General features: G+C 42.6%; 2 protein-coding genes across 2 annotated transcripts in view; one reads left to right on the top strand and one right to left on the bottom strand.

Annotated features, from left to right (window-relative positions):
• Window positions 1-14,981, bottom strand: part of KLHL22 (kelch like family member 22) — a 303,656-nt gene that overhangs the window by 6,554 nt on the left and 282,121 nt on the right. The window lies entirely within an intron of this gene.
• On the top strand, window positions 2,663-10,843 carry LOC139598476 (solute carrier family 2, facilitated glucose transporter member 11-like). The gene is made up of 12 exons (XM_071444906.1): window positions 2,663-2,686; window positions 3,613-3,711; window positions 4,284-4,444; window positions 4,912-5,036; window positions 5,756-5,885; window positions 6,473-6,621; window positions 6,985-7,172; window positions 8,160-8,270; window positions 8,780-8,881; window positions 9,347-9,422; window positions 10,170-10,297; window positions 10,637-10,843. The coding sequence occupies exons 1-12, from the start codon at window positions 2,663-2,665 to the stop codon at window positions 10,841-10,843; spliced, it is 1,500 nt and encodes a 499-aa protein (XP_071301007.1).

Raw genomic sequence — 14,981 nt, 5'->3', positions numbered from 1 at the left:
CAATGAGCAAAGAGAGAAGGAAATCATGAGGGGGCAAATCCAGAGTTGCAAATCCAGCAAAGAGAGCAGCAGGAAATCATGCGGGGGCAAATCCAGAGTGCAGATTCTCCTTCTACATTGGCAATGACTGGAGAACACTGGATTTCAGTGGGATTGAGCCCTGAGAGTGACTGGTACTGATGAGACAGAGAAGAGGGAATTTAATCCATATGTGTGACTGCTTGTTCTCTTTCCAGGTCTCTAATACTTCACATTTTCATTATAAAACTGGGTAAAAATCTGTGTTCATTGTTATATGACATGACAGTTTTTTGTCTTCTTCATACTTTACAGTTTTCTTATAAGGAAATAAAAAGCAGTGACTAGGGAAACACATCCTTCTGATTGTGCCTGGATTGATTTTCATTGAATGAAGAGTGAGGGACAGAGGAGCCCCCATCTTCTGGGGCAGTGTTTTTGGGCTCAAGGAATGCTTTGTGTGTCTGTCTTGTTCTGGGGATGAGATCTTCAATACCAACTGATGCAGAAGCTGCACAATAAATTTTGCAAAAGGATCTGAATATTGAGCAGCAGTTTCTTTCACAGCCCTAAGGCTCTCCTGCTATTTTATCTTCACATCATCCTCCAGCAGTATTTGTAGCAGTGCCAAAAGCCAATGCCAGGAGCAGGGAACTTTCCTAACACAGCCATCCCTCCCAGGACAATCATCACACCACCAAAAAAACTAGATAAAGTTTATTGTTTCAAGGCTTGAGATCATTGATTGCACAGTGCCACTTCAATAACCAGCATACATTCCTTCTTGTGGTCAAAAATGCAGGGAAAAAAAGAAGCATTGGAAGTGTTTTGAAAAGAAAATATTAGGTAATTGATTATATTAAAGGTCCTGATTTGGTTTGGTCCTTTCTCAAACTTACTGGTTCCCAATGAGGAAATTTTTATTGTCTTACAAGACATTAAAAACTCATTTCCTTATGCATGTTTTTCTACAGCAAGATTGTGTTCAACCTGCCTTACTTCTCCCCTGCTGCTAAAGGCTGTCCACAAGAAGGGAAATGTGGTAAATCATTAACACTGCCACAAACTATCATGGATTGGGAATAAAGGTTGAAGAAGCACTTGTGAATCTGCAGTTCCAGGATCCAGGATGGATCCAGGGTCACACAAGTGCAACACAGGGCATCTCTGAAAACAAAATCCCTCCAAGTCCAGGGTATTGGGTGAGCTCTATACTGGGTCTGGAAAAAGCACATTTCATGTTGTGTTCAGATCCTAGGTGGAAGGATGCATCTTGTCCTCTTCTTTAGGAAACGAAACAAAACCTCTGCCTGCATTTAAGGCTTGTTTTTTACCTCTATCTGCATTTAAGGCTTGCTTTGTACCTCTATCTGCATTTAAGGCTTGTTTTTTACCTCTATCTGCATTTAAGGCTTGCTTTTTACCTGTATCTGCATTTAAGGCTTGCTTTGTACCTCTACCTGCATTTGAGGCTTGTTTTTTACCTCTATCTGCATTTAAGGCTTGTTTTTTACCTCTATCTGCATTTAAGGCTTGTTTTTTACCTCTACCTGCATTTAAGGCTTGTTTTTTACCTCTATCTGCATTTAAGGCTTGTTTTTTACCTCTATCTGCATTTAAGGCTTGCTTTTTACCTCTATCTGCGTTTAAGGCTTGTTTTTTACCTCTATCTGCATTTAAGGCTTGTTTTTTACCTCTACCTGCATTTAAGGCTTGTTTTTTACCTGTATCTGCGTTTTAGGCTTGCTTTTTCCATGGTACAGCACTGACCAATGGTGTGAGGTCAGATGAAAATGAGACAGCAGCAGGAGTATTCTAGAGGGACACAGTCAACAGGAGGAAGAGGAGCAGGGCTCTGCAGGGACTGTTTGACCAAGCAGATGTTAAAAACTGGTCACAGACAGTGTTTAGAGATCTCTCCAGGAAGGTCCAGAGCTGCCACGTGTGTCCTTCCTTCCATCCTCAGCTCAAAGAAAAATCTTCCTTTCCCCTCTAGTTCCTCCAGGCTCATCAGCTCCTTGCCCACTGGGATGTGGCATCGTGCCCTGGCACACAATGGGTCAATTCCACTGTTACAGAGAGGCTTCTGAGTGATTCTGGAAAAACTCTGAGCTTCTGTAAAGAACTGGGTGAGAGCAAGGACACAAAATGCCAATATTCCAATACTTCATTTCCTGCATCTGGGAAATTATTCAAGCAATTCTAGCAGGCAAGAAGAGGCATTATGGCCGAGCTGCAATTCTAAAGGCCTGTTGTAGACTGGAGGGAAAACCTGCCCTGCCCAAGCTGCTTTTCAGAGAGGTGAAGAGGGAAGAGAAGCTGGTGGCACTGTCTGACTCCTCACACAACAGGAGCACTCAGGGGTTGTAGCAGTGTGAGTAAGGGCCAGTGCTCCCAATCCAAGCAGGATAAACATTTACCAATGTTGTAATCAGCTTGTCATATCTGGGTCTTAGAATAATTAAACCAGCAAGAAGAGGCTCTGGCCAGTGTCAGGGGAGGACACAATTTGCTAAAAGCCACACAGTTAGAATTTAACTTCTGTGCTGTGATCCCAACCTCTTACAATCTCAGTGTGGAGCCCATCTCTCTCATCTGGCAGACTTGACAGGGGCTCTCAGAGCAGGCAGGGTTTCAAGGGGAAATGGCTGGTTTCCTCTCAGACCTGGTGAGTATCCAAATTCTTGTGTTCTAGCCCTGCTCATTAACAGCAGCATGGTCTAAGATTGCAGCAAAGGGAATCCTTCTTGTAATAAAAATGAGCAACAGAGCTTGGGACAACACTGGTTGAGCAATGACTGACTAAATGGCATCTGCAGAAAATACATTAGAAATGCAAAAGAGTAAGAGGTTTAAAAGAGGAGCTGGGGAACCAGGAAAGATGGGAATTTGGGGGGGGACAGATAACACAGTATCAGTGAAAAACACAAACCTGAAAAAACTCCCTCACTCTACTGCTCTGTGCTCTCAGGGGCAATTGAGGATACTCATGGGTTTAAAATGTGACCTGACTAAATGCCTGAAAACATTTGTGCTCATGAGAAATGCTCTGAAATTCAGTGTACATCATGGAAACACAGCATTTCCAATAGAAGTTATTCAGATAGGACCTCTAAAAATGTCATTTCATACAGTGTTGATAAAAGTGAAATGTAAAAAAAAAAAGTTTTGAGAGGACAGACTTGAGTCATCTCTGGAAAATGGTGAACACTGTCCCTGAGGAGGCAAAGATGAAAGCAAAAAGGAATTCAAGAAAGCTGTAGCTTCTTTCTAGTACAAAGGTAAACACAAGTGATCTCAACAAGGCTTCTATGAATTTTGTTTTCTGTGGTTAGCAGAACTACCAGAATTAGAGAATGTATCTTTTCAGCTTGCTAATAGTCAGGAGAAGAACACAGCAGGATGTGCAGATGTGTATTTTAATTATTTAACAAATGAATTTTGCGTGATTATTGTGAAACTCAAGTTGGGTTTTTGCATGTTAAAGGTTTCTTAGTCAGGGAAGTGTGAAGATAAAAGGTGCTGTAAATCCTCTCCTTGTGTGAAAGGTGTGCTGCTCTCAGGAGCTGAGGATGTGCTCCCTTCTCCCTGCAGGTTCAATACCGGAGGCTGTTGCTGATGCTTGTGGTGCTGGGGGTTGGTGGAACCCACCTGTCTGGGTTCCAAATGTCTGTCATCAATTACACTTCTCCGGTAGGCAAAGTTGGGAAGAGAAAATCCCATCTCCTACTGTTCCTCATGGTCCTGGGCCTTGCACTTTGCAGATGCTTTAGAAAAGCTCTTAGGTGTTGTTAGGTCAGTTTATTCCAGCTGTTTGCAATGCCAGAGTGTGCATGACTGCAAGGAGCTGTGCTCCAAAGACAACTTCCCACAGAATTTTGTGGAAACAACATATTGAGATACCTCCCTAAAGAGAAAAAAACCCCAAAAATAGCTGATGGAGTCAGCCTTCAGCTCAGCCCTTTTCTCCTTGTATCCATTACTGGCCACAAGAACATTTGCACTTTACTATAATGAATATAAGGTCCTAATTTTTTGGTGTAGTGGAGGTAGGATTCAACACACTAAAGAGTATAATTAATTTTTGAAAGATTCTTGTACACTGTTAGGCTGTATGAGAGGAAATATCAATCCTTATTTGCAAAAAAATGTCCAAAGTCACGCTTTTACTCACAACTATTAATCCAATTTTTTAAAATTGTAAACATTATGAAGAACATTCTGATTAGTGCCTTGGTGGAACAAAAATCTCTTTTTTGTCCCAGTACATTCAGAAGTTTATCAATGAAACTTGGCTGGAACGCTATGGTTCTGTGCTGCCTCAGGAGACCCTGATGCTGCTGTGGTCCCTCGTGGTGTCTGTGTACTGCATGGGGGGCATGATGGGCTGTCTGTGCAGTGGCTACCTGACTGCAACATTTGGAAAGTAAGTACAGTTCCCAGCACCTCACTACCCAGGCCTGTAACAGGGGAAGCTATTAAATATTAGTCAGCCAAAAGAAGGGATACCAGAATTTCACTGCCCCCTGCTGCCTCAGAATTTACCCAGCAGGTAAAACTAAACCAGGGTGCATTGGAGAGACAGGAATTTCTGATTCCCTTGTCACAGCTTTTGCTGACATTCATTTCCCATTGTTTTGCTGGCATTTTACCCTGCAGGAGTTTCCTTCAGCCTCATGGTTTGCTCATACAATGAGTAAGAGGAATCTTCTCCCTTTCCACTCCTCTGCAAAGACATCATGCCTTTTTATAACCAGATTTGTTGTCCTGTAAGCAATGGCTTTAAACACGGCCATGGCTTCAGTCTGTAAATCCAGAGGAGAAGAATCAAACATCATCCAAGGAAGAAAAAGTGAATCATGTGTCATAGCCAGGTTTTGCTTGCTGTTGCAGGAAGAAAAGTCTGCTGCTCAACGACGTGGTGCTGATAACAGCAGCGCTGCTCACTGCCTCCAGCAGGAGAGCCAAGGCCTTTGAGATGATCCTGGCTGGGCGTTTCCTCGAGGGCATCGCTGCTGGTAGGACTCTGATGGTGTTCCCAGGGCTCCCAGCACGAGGGAAGAGATGAGAATCTTGACTCCGTGTTTCAGAAGGCTGATTTATTATTTTATCATATATATTATATGAAAAGAAAATGATATATTAAAACTACACTAAAGAAAGAGAAAGGATTTCATCAAAAAGCTAGCAAAGAAAGGAAAGGAATAGAATGATAATAAAATCTTGGGACTGGCCAGAGTCCCAACACAGCTGGACTGTGATTGGTCATCAAGTAGAAACAACTCACATGGACCAATCCCAGATGCACCTGTTGCATTCCACAGCAGCAGATAATTATTGCTTACATTTCGTTTCTGAGGCCTCTCAGCTTCTTAGGAGAAAAAATCCTATCAAAGGGATTTTTCATAAAATATATCCGTGACAGGACTCCCCACTTTAATGTTAATGGGACTTCTTTGGGGTGGGTACAGAAGTCTTCCTGCTGGGAGTACCCAGGAATGTGCTGGAACCCAGTGGGACAGGAACAGAGTGGGGAAGGGAAGATGAGCTGTCCCTTGCCTTCAAGAGCTCTTGTAGAGAGAGCTGATGGATTAGCTAAACATCCTGATCAAAGTAAAAGGTGCATTTTGGATATATGGGAGGGGGCTCAAAAGAGAGAGGAGAGAGCTGAGGGGAATGAAAAGGGGCCCTGTCTTTCTTTCCACAGCTGTAGCACTGTCCTGTCTTCTCCCTTTAGGAGTACATATGAATGCCCATGTTCAGTATGCTGGGGAGATCTCACCTAAGAAGCTGCGGGGATTCATAAACGTGACCTCCACGGTGTTTCTTGCACTAGGAAAAACTGTGGCACGAATTCTTGGATTAAGGTGCCTGTGCTACTCCTTCTCTGCCTGATTTATATTTATTTTTCTTCTATATAGCAGGGTGTTCTCCCAGTCCTTGAATCCGACCTACACCAAGGGTGGGGTTTTATTTTGCTTAACTACAGCAGTCAAAGAGGAGGCATCTACCCCATACAAGTCTCTGAGGTTTCCATGTTCATTCCCTGGGGATAGAAAGGCCTTTCTCTTGGGAAAGGATGACTCAGTCTCTGGAGGTGCAGTTAATAAGAAAAGATTGTATGAGAATACTCTTATTAAACTCATGAGATCTAAAAGTTTTGCTAATTTCTCAATAACCTCATGCAGAGTTGTAGTGTTGGTTCAGAGAGCTGTTGAGGGAATATTTTGACCTTCAGAAATTAAAAGTCTAAGAAAAATGCCAGTCTTGCAGAAGAAATGAATTATTAGTCTATTTGCTGTCACTAACCTAGATACCATCTATTTCAATTGAACTTTTCAATGACTGTATGTATTTTGTGTCTCTTTAGCTATCCTAGAATTTAGAAAATACCTATTTAGCTATAAAGTGTAATTTTACTGGACTATAAATAGATTCTAACATGCTTTCATAGAGAACTTTTAGGGACTGAAGACATGTGGAACGTGCTATTGTCCTTCTCTGGGCTGGTGGCATTGATTCAACTGATCTTTTTGCCATTCTTTCCTGAGTCCCCACCCTATCTCTTGCTGCAAAAAGAAGACAAAGCTGGTTGCTTGAAAGGTAAAATAAAACTTTAGATCCTTAGTTTGTTAGACATTACTCCTGGGAAAGTGAAGCTAACAGCAGGAATTGGCTTTTCTATTAGCCAGCCACAGATTTCTTGATAATTGCATGATTAAAGTCCTCCAGACCAAGCAGAGTCACCAGAGACATTTAAGATCTGCCCCTAACTGCTACAGCATTTTCCAGGGAAGTTTCACCATGTTCCAGTAAGTGCTGTTCCTTCCAGTCCTTTGCTCAGTAACTGATAAATCAAAGCATGAACTCAAGTGCAAATGTTTAGTGTCTATAAAAGTTGAAAAGCACAGAATCATGAGTGGATCAAATGATGGAGGAGTATACTTCATTCTGTCTCTTCTGTAGCCATGAAGCAACTCTGGGGAGAAGGGAATTATCAAACAGAATTGGATGACTTGATGAAGGAAAAGGCTGTAACAAAAGGCACCAAAATCATGAATGTCCTGGAGGTGCTGAGAGAAGGATCTGTGCACCCACAGCTGTGCACCATGCTCCTCCTTTTGCTGAGCCTGCAGCTCTGTGGCCTCAGTGCAGTTGAGTATGCCCAATTTCCATGCTTCCATCTGCTATTAAGTCTCCAAATTACCCCAATGCCAACTTGTCCCTTCCCTCTGGGTCTGCCTCACTCCTCCTCACACAGAGCCCACTGCTGACACCTGTGCTATCAGCCCAGGGTTGTTCAGACCTTTCAGGGAGCTCCAACTCAGCCTAAGCTCCTGCAAGGGCACTGTGCCTTCATTCCCCTGCTGGTACCACCAAGGAATCTGGGGAGGAAAGGGTTACAAGTATCCTAAGCTACAGCAACCCAGCACCGCTTTCTTTGACTTTCCTTGACTTCTGCAGTAGCAGATGCCCAGCTATTGCCATCCAGTTTCATTTCATTTCAGAAAGGACATTTATCCATGAAGCAACATCCTTCCAGCTGTTTCCTCCTGGCTGAGCCCAGTGCAGCCCAAGCTGGCATTCATGTTTTCCCCTCATGTTTTCATGTTTTCATTCCCCTCATGTTTTCCCTTGTCTGGGGGTCTCACCTTCAGCCTGTGCTGGAGGTGGCTCATTCCAGCTGCCAGCAATGGAATTCCCTCTGCACTCTGCTGGCAGGGAAATGCTGCCCATTCCTTCAAGGATGCTGCAGATGAGCAGATTCTGCTTAGCAACTGGAAAAGATCAGAATGGTTGCTTGACAATGTCTGGTGTGCTAAGAGTGAGATTTGCTTTTCTTTCTCTTGTCTTGTCCCTTTCCTTTTCCTTTTTGCCAAAACAACACCTTTTCCCCATGTCTTACAGGCAATATGCTCCTTTCAACTACTTTTATTTTCCCTTTTCTTTTTCCCCTTACAAATCTGCTTCCTTCATTGCCATTAACCTTTTGATTTCTCACATCTGGAGCAGTTATGTTACCTCTGCTAAGGCCCAGTAATGTATTTCTGCTTTTGCAGTGAGGAGATACCAAGTCAAAGTGATCCTGGATAAGCACATATCACATCTGTTAACTGGGCTTTATTTTTCTTATTTCCCAGATCACCTTTTACACCTCAGAAATTTTTGAAACAGCCAACCTGCAGGAAAGCATAATCCCATATGTATCTCTAGGAGTTTCAATCTCTGAACTCATCTCTATCATATTCTGTGTAAGTCAGAGCTTCCTGGGGTTTTAATTAAAGTATTCTTCCTTGAAGCAAATGAATCTTCTCCTTATGAACCAAAGAATTTTTCTGTGGTGCTGCATAAATCTGTACAGTTGTTACCATCCACTGCAAATTTTGTCCCAACTTTCATGTGTTTCATCCCATCTTCATTCATCTTAATTTCTTATAAAAATCCCTTATGAAGTGTAATTCAAACAAATATGTGTACTCATTTCCCCATATTTGTGTATATCTATCACATTCAAAGGGAGTTGTACCATGCTTCCATCAATTACAGTGTTTAAGAAGTAGCTGCAAAGCTGGGCAGTGATGGTAATTCACGGTATTAGAGAGCGTAGAAGGAATTCAATTAAATAACAAAGTTGGTACCAATAAGATTTGTGTTCTCTGAAGTAAAAATAACTCAAGGGGAATGCTTGATTTGTTGGATGGCTCACAGCTGGGTTTTGCCATGCTCCCAGTGATGGGCAATATTTGTTTCTGTTCCTCAGAGCTCCATCATCGATCGCTTTGGCCGCCGTGCCCTCCTGTGTGGGGGTTATTTGCTGATGGCTCTGATCCTGGTGCTGCTTGAAACGAGCCTTCTGCTGAGTGTAAGCACATGTCCTTCTGCTGAGTGTAAGCAAGTGTCCTTCTGCTGAGTGTAAGCAAGTGTCCTTCTGCTGAGTGGAAGCAAAGGTCCTTCTGCTGAGTGGAAGCAAGTGTCCTTCTGCTGAGTGGAAGCAAGTGTCCTTCTGCTGAGTGTAAGCACATGTCCTTCTGCTGAGTGGAAGCAAAGGTCTCTGCAGGAGTGGGCCTGCAGAGAATTCTCTGTGCAGGACAGCAGCCTTTGCTCTCATGTCCAAAATTCAGAATGTTTTCTAAATACAAGCTCACCTCTGTAGATGTGACACCACCAGCTGCTCCTGGCTCAGTAAGGAAAGATAAGCAGGTCTAGAGAGCATCCATTACACAGCTCAGCATCATGGGCTTTTGCAAAATATTGCTGCTCCTGTGCTTGGATCAGCTGTGTTACAGCTATAAAATTGATTTTTGTTCTCCTCCCTCCCTTTGTCTAGGATCAGTTCCTCTGGCTGAGGTACTGCAGTGTTATTCTCATCTTTCTGTTCATCATTGCTTATGGACTAGGACCAGGTGAGCACCACAATAAAAGCCTGGATCACAGGGATAAGTACAGACCATGAATGTTTAGAAGTAGAACTAGAATGTGTGAGTATATCTTTGAAAATCAACAGCTTAGTTGAGACTGAGATTGAGGGAATCTCAATTTTTGATGAGTTAATTACCCAAGAAACAATTTCTTTAACAAATCATTCACACCCAGATGAATCAGGACCCTGTTTTCTCTCACTGGGTTACAGGTTCAAACCAAATAAATTCTTGTTAATCAATTGTTTTGCAGTGTGAGCACTGTTCAGTGCACACAGGTTCAGATGGCTGATCTCTGCCAAAGGGCAGAGGTAGGCTTTTCTAAAATACCAGAGTTTCCTCAACTTATAAAACGCTCCTCTATGAAAGACTGACACCTGACAGCATGCACACTCTGCCTCTTAGCACTGCTCTGGCCTTTCTTGTCCTCTCTTAATATCACCCTTAGTCACCTGCTTCAGTAACACCAGATCCAAACTTGCAGCTCTCTGGTAGATCCTCACTCACCTAAGACCAGGATTTACTCTGGAAGTTCTCTGACTGAACACTACCAGTAGTTACTGAAAAAAATTCTCCAAATTCAAATGTGTTGTAAGGGTTGTACCTCGCAGCCATGAATGTCTTGAAAACACGACAGAATCCCCATAGGAGCAGAGCTGAGGTATTTTCTATGGGAAATGGTCAATTACAGCAATGTTTCTATAATTTTTATGTTGGTTTTTTTCCCCTCAGCTGGAGCTGTTGTGGCTGTCATGAACGAAATCTTCACCCTGTCAACAAGGGCCTCTGCTTTTGTAATTGGTGGAATCATCATTTGGCTGGGCCTCACCTTCACTGGAATGGTTTTCCCCTTTGCTGTAGTATGTATTTGGATTCCAATCTTCTCTTTGTCAACTCTGTCAATTTAATCTGGATTTCTAGGCTGATCTGGACAGGGAGTAGGATGAAATGACTTGTAGATGATCCAAACTGTGAATCCCTTGTTGCTATGGCATATGGAGGCCGTTTATATAAAACATTTCCCAGTACTACAGAAACCACTTGCTGCCCCAGAAACAGATTGAAAAGAGAAATAAATATTGTTTCTGTAAAATGAGCCTATTCCTTATTTCACAGGAACAAATCAACGAGTTTCAAGAATCTATAGGTGCAAGTGTTGCCAAGGAAATCACTCATCTTGTTCTATTTTTTATCTCCAGATGCTTCTTGGTCCTTTTTGCTTCCTCATCTTTGTTGCTGTCCTGGTCATTTCAGTGGTTCTTATCTACCTGTTCCTCCCAGAAACAAAAGGGAAGTCAACCTCTGAAATCACAGAAAAATTCAGAAGCTGCAGGTTTAAGAGGAAACATGATCAGGCTGTGGAGATGTATGCTGCTGAAGAAAAGACATTTTGCACCAGGCTCTGATAAGCCACCAAAAGTAATTTCCACTGGTCTGGCATAACATGTCAATTGTATTTCAAGTTTTTCTCCATTGCTATCATTTTAAAGCAGCAAGATTTGTGTCTATGTTTCTTACTTGATAAGAAAGTTCTGCTCAGGATTAAGAGCAGGATGAAGATAGGATTAAACATAGCCAAAGTTCTTGCCAACAATTTTCATGTCATTTCTTTACATTATCACACTGTAAAGGACTTGGTGTTGATTGTGAACGTTGCACATGAACAAATACCAGGTAAAATACAAATGCCAGGTAGAATAACACCTATTTCCTTGAGCTGCCATTAAGGAACTGCATGTCCTGATTGTCTCTGTGACTGTCAGGGATCAGCCCTGATCCCCAGGCATTGGGTACAGAAGAACTCTCACTTTATCCTCTGGCTCTACTCTCCATGCAGATCAGTGGGAGCAAAATCAGGAGGAAGTTCCTGTAATAGATTCTGGTGCCTCAAGGATGGCACAAGAGTTAACAAATACACAGTGCTGGAGCTCGAAGAAAAGAGCCCTGGAGAGAGACAGAGAGTAAGGTTTTGGAGAGTAGATAGCTTGAAAATTCAGCCTATTTTATAAAAAGTAACTGCTCAAACCAAGGGAGAAGCTGTGATATCCAGTGTCTGCTGTCTGTGTGCTGCTCTAGGACAGCCTGCATTTGCTGCTGCACAATCCTGAATTTCAGGGCTGTGCTCCCTGCACTGTGCTGCTCAAGGGCTGCCAGTGCTGCTGCCCACTGCAGCATCCAATCACTCCCCTCCCCAAACTCTTTCACCTTTTTCAATTATTTTTCCTTTTTTGCCATGATTACAAATGGTATTTCATGCCTCCTCTTTAGCAGCACCATAAGTCTTTTCTTTCTGTAGTTTACCCATTCTTATTTATTATCATTGTGCTGAGGTCTGAATTAGTGTTGAGTTTTAGGGAGTTTTCTATTTAAAAATTTGAAATAATATACTCACTGCTTCTGAAGGAATAACCACAAAAGAAGCTCTGATATTAAAGTGCCAGCAATTGAAACCCAATTTAGATTTTAGATTCACTCCCTTTATCAGTCCCTGTATCAAAACAGAGCACTCATGATGGTGAATGTTCCCATTCAGAGGGCCCTCTCCTGTTGAGGGACTGAAATCTTTAATCCACCCATTTTAAGCGTTGTCCAATTGCTACAAAAACCAGAAATCAACAGAAATCATACGAAGTAAACATTAACCTCAGCCTCAGAGTAGGATGGTCACTGAAGCTGAAGGTGCAGAAGAGGCATGGGAGAAAACAGAGTCTGGCAGAGCTCTGTGTGCCTGGGATCAGCCACACTTCTGACACTTCTGATGTATGGAGCAGCTCCTTCCACAAGTGGTGAGTACTGCAGCATGAGCTGTTAGCATTAACTTCCAGAGGAACTCAGAGGTTGCCTGTTGCAATTGCCATTCCTAAACATAATGCATTACATGTTTAGCAAACTTTTAGCAGGGGATAATCCTTTAAAATTAGAGCTAACATTTAAAATTAAAAAATCAAGACACAGACTTAATGTTCTGAACTAAATCATCATGGAAACTTTGAAGGAAGTTCCAGCTGGTTAGAAAAAACTAATTTAAAAAAATTAGAAATTGAATTCCTGTACTTCTTAGATGGTGAGGTAATTCTGTACCATTTTTACCTGCTTGCTTCTGTGTCCAAGTGTGATACTATCATGCTGCTCTCCTAGCTGGTGGCCTGATAATGTTATGAAATGGTACATTTGAAAAGAAAGGTTTAGTGAGTGGTTTAGTTAGTCAGTGTGAAGAAGAGCAGCAAAACTGAAAATCCAGAACATTTATCTGGCTGATCTTTTCTTGCATTTATGCTTTGCATGTTCTGCTGAGATGGTTTAAGCACCATCAAACAAGCCAATATCCTAGAACTGCAGGGGCTACCATATCACAGCTTCTTCTGGGCTGAGCTTGAACTGCTCCTTGCATGTTCAGTACCAGTGGTTGCCTGTAATGTTCTTGTGTTGGGAACTGGTGCATCCCTCACAAATCCCTTTCAAACCTCTATGAACAAATCCTCCTCCATGGTAAGAAAAGCAGATACAGCATCTTCAGGAGCCATTGGTGGTGGGGTCATAAAGGATGCTTCCCAAATCAAATTGCAAATTTTTTCCATTGACTTTTCATTCTCTTTGCCCCCACTCCTCTTTGCAGAAAAAAGGATGAGTTTGCCTATAGCAGTCTCTGAGCAGGCTGCTGAGGTTACAAACACAGCAGTGTCTCCCCTCAACAGATGTTGCTGCCATGCCCTCCTCCCTATGCCCTCTCTGACAGTGCAGTTTGCAGCTCCCCCAGCACTGTTATCCAGGGGAATCTCTGATTCCTGTGTCTCCTGTGAGAGACAAGGACAGCCTGAGGCCAAATGGATCACAAATGTAACATTTCTCTTCATGCTGCTCTTTCCCAGCCTGCCCAGGTGTTATCCAGGGGAATCTCTGATTCCTGTGTCTCCTGTGAGAGACAAGGACAGCCTGAGGCCAAATGGATCACAAATGTAACATTTCTCTTCATGCTGCTCTCTCCCAGCACTGTTATCCAGGGGAATCTCTGATTCCTGTGTCTCCTGTGAGAGACAAGGACAGCCTGAGGCCAAATGGATCACAAATGTAACATTTCTCTTCCATGCTGCTCTTTCCCAGACTCCCAGGTTGCACAGTGAGATGCAGTTGCAGGTGGCAGTGCCTCTGACCTGTGCTGAGCACAAATTAAAGCCATAAAGTTCCTAACTCAATAGACAGATGGAAAACCATCCCTTGGGATCAGTGCTCACCATTGGCACTGTACCAGAGCCGTGGTGTGCTGTTCTGCAGTAACTCCACTTTCATGTCTCAGCTGCTCCTCTCTGATTTCACTCTTTGCTGGTCCTTTTGCAGGAGCTGCTCTGAGCTGGAGCAGTGCAGAGGGACAGCTCACCCCTGTCACCCAGCACCAAGGCTGGTTTGAAAAGCTGCCTTGGATGCCTCTGTCCCTTCTTGTGAAGTGGCAGCCTCTGGTGCAGCTCCAGTGTCTCCTGCAAGAATCCAGGTTGCTTTGCTGGGCTCCTGCTTTGCTTCATGGCCTCTCCCTCTCCAGCACTCATCCTCCCAAAGCACAGCAAAACAAAGTGCCAGAGCTCAGGGGCCCTGCTCTTCCCAGTGCTCACTCTTGCTGCATCTCTTGCAGTTACTGATAAACCAGAGAACTGATGATTAACCTGCCAATATTAATGTTTGTGAGTTGTTTTATTCCTAGCCCAAGGCCTTTCTCTCATACATCTGCAAGAGACATCTCAAATTATTTTGACTACTCATCCTACCTGTCTTGCCTTTAAGGAAGAAGAAAATTTTAACTATTTTATTTCTATTGCTGTTTCACACCTAAAGACTGGAGTGTATCATGTCACAGTGACGAAACAAACTGGGTTTCATGAAGTTAAACTTTGCCTTCATTGTCATCATCTTGTCATCATGTTCAAAATGCTGTAAAAGGAGGAGCACAAAAATAAAATAAAATTTTCTTTCTCTGATTTATTTCCAGGAAAACCTCATCTCTTTCTTCTTCCTTATCTTTGCTGAGATCCTCATCAGCTCAACATTTTCATCTTCCTCTTCATTCCAGAGACAAAGAAAAACTTTTTTATGAAAATAATGATGAATTTGGCATGTTAGATTTTAGGAGACCTCATTCCCTTACAGGAAATACTTCCCTTGAGGAAGTACCACCTACACCAAGTGATCAGCAGAAAGACTTTATCACCTTTTATTAGGCCATAAAAGACCTTGATGCTTGCAGACTGCAAGACAAAGGCAAATTATTGTTTTCTATTATGGGAAAAGAAACCAATATTTTTTCACAGACACAAGTGGAATCTTCTCAAGTGAGAGTCACTCTCATGTGACCTTGAAAATGTGAGAGCAGTCAGCAATCAACCATTCATTGTAACATAATATATGTGCCATGTTAAACTCTTAGATTTCACTGAGAACTTGTTTGGTACCTAAACATCTTCTTTAGTTCCAGTCCCTGTGATTTTGTTCTTCAGAGTTTTGTTTTGAGTTTTGGATTACACCAAACCCAAATCAAATCTAAAAGGAACCACTGAG

This window comes from Agelaius tricolor, unplaced genomic scaffold (genome assembly GCF_023055355.1).
Source record: "Agelaius tricolor isolate 1412-34295 unplaced genomic scaffold, bAgeTri1.0.p SCAF_20, whole genome shotgun sequence".
In the NCBI taxonomy this organism is placed as follows: domain Eukaryota; kingdom Metazoa; phylum Chordata; class Aves; order Passeriformes; family Icteridae; genus Agelaius; species Agelaius tricolor.
Note: the sequence above shows the minus strand (reverse complement) of the source record. Positions and strands in the feature narration are given on the sequence as shown.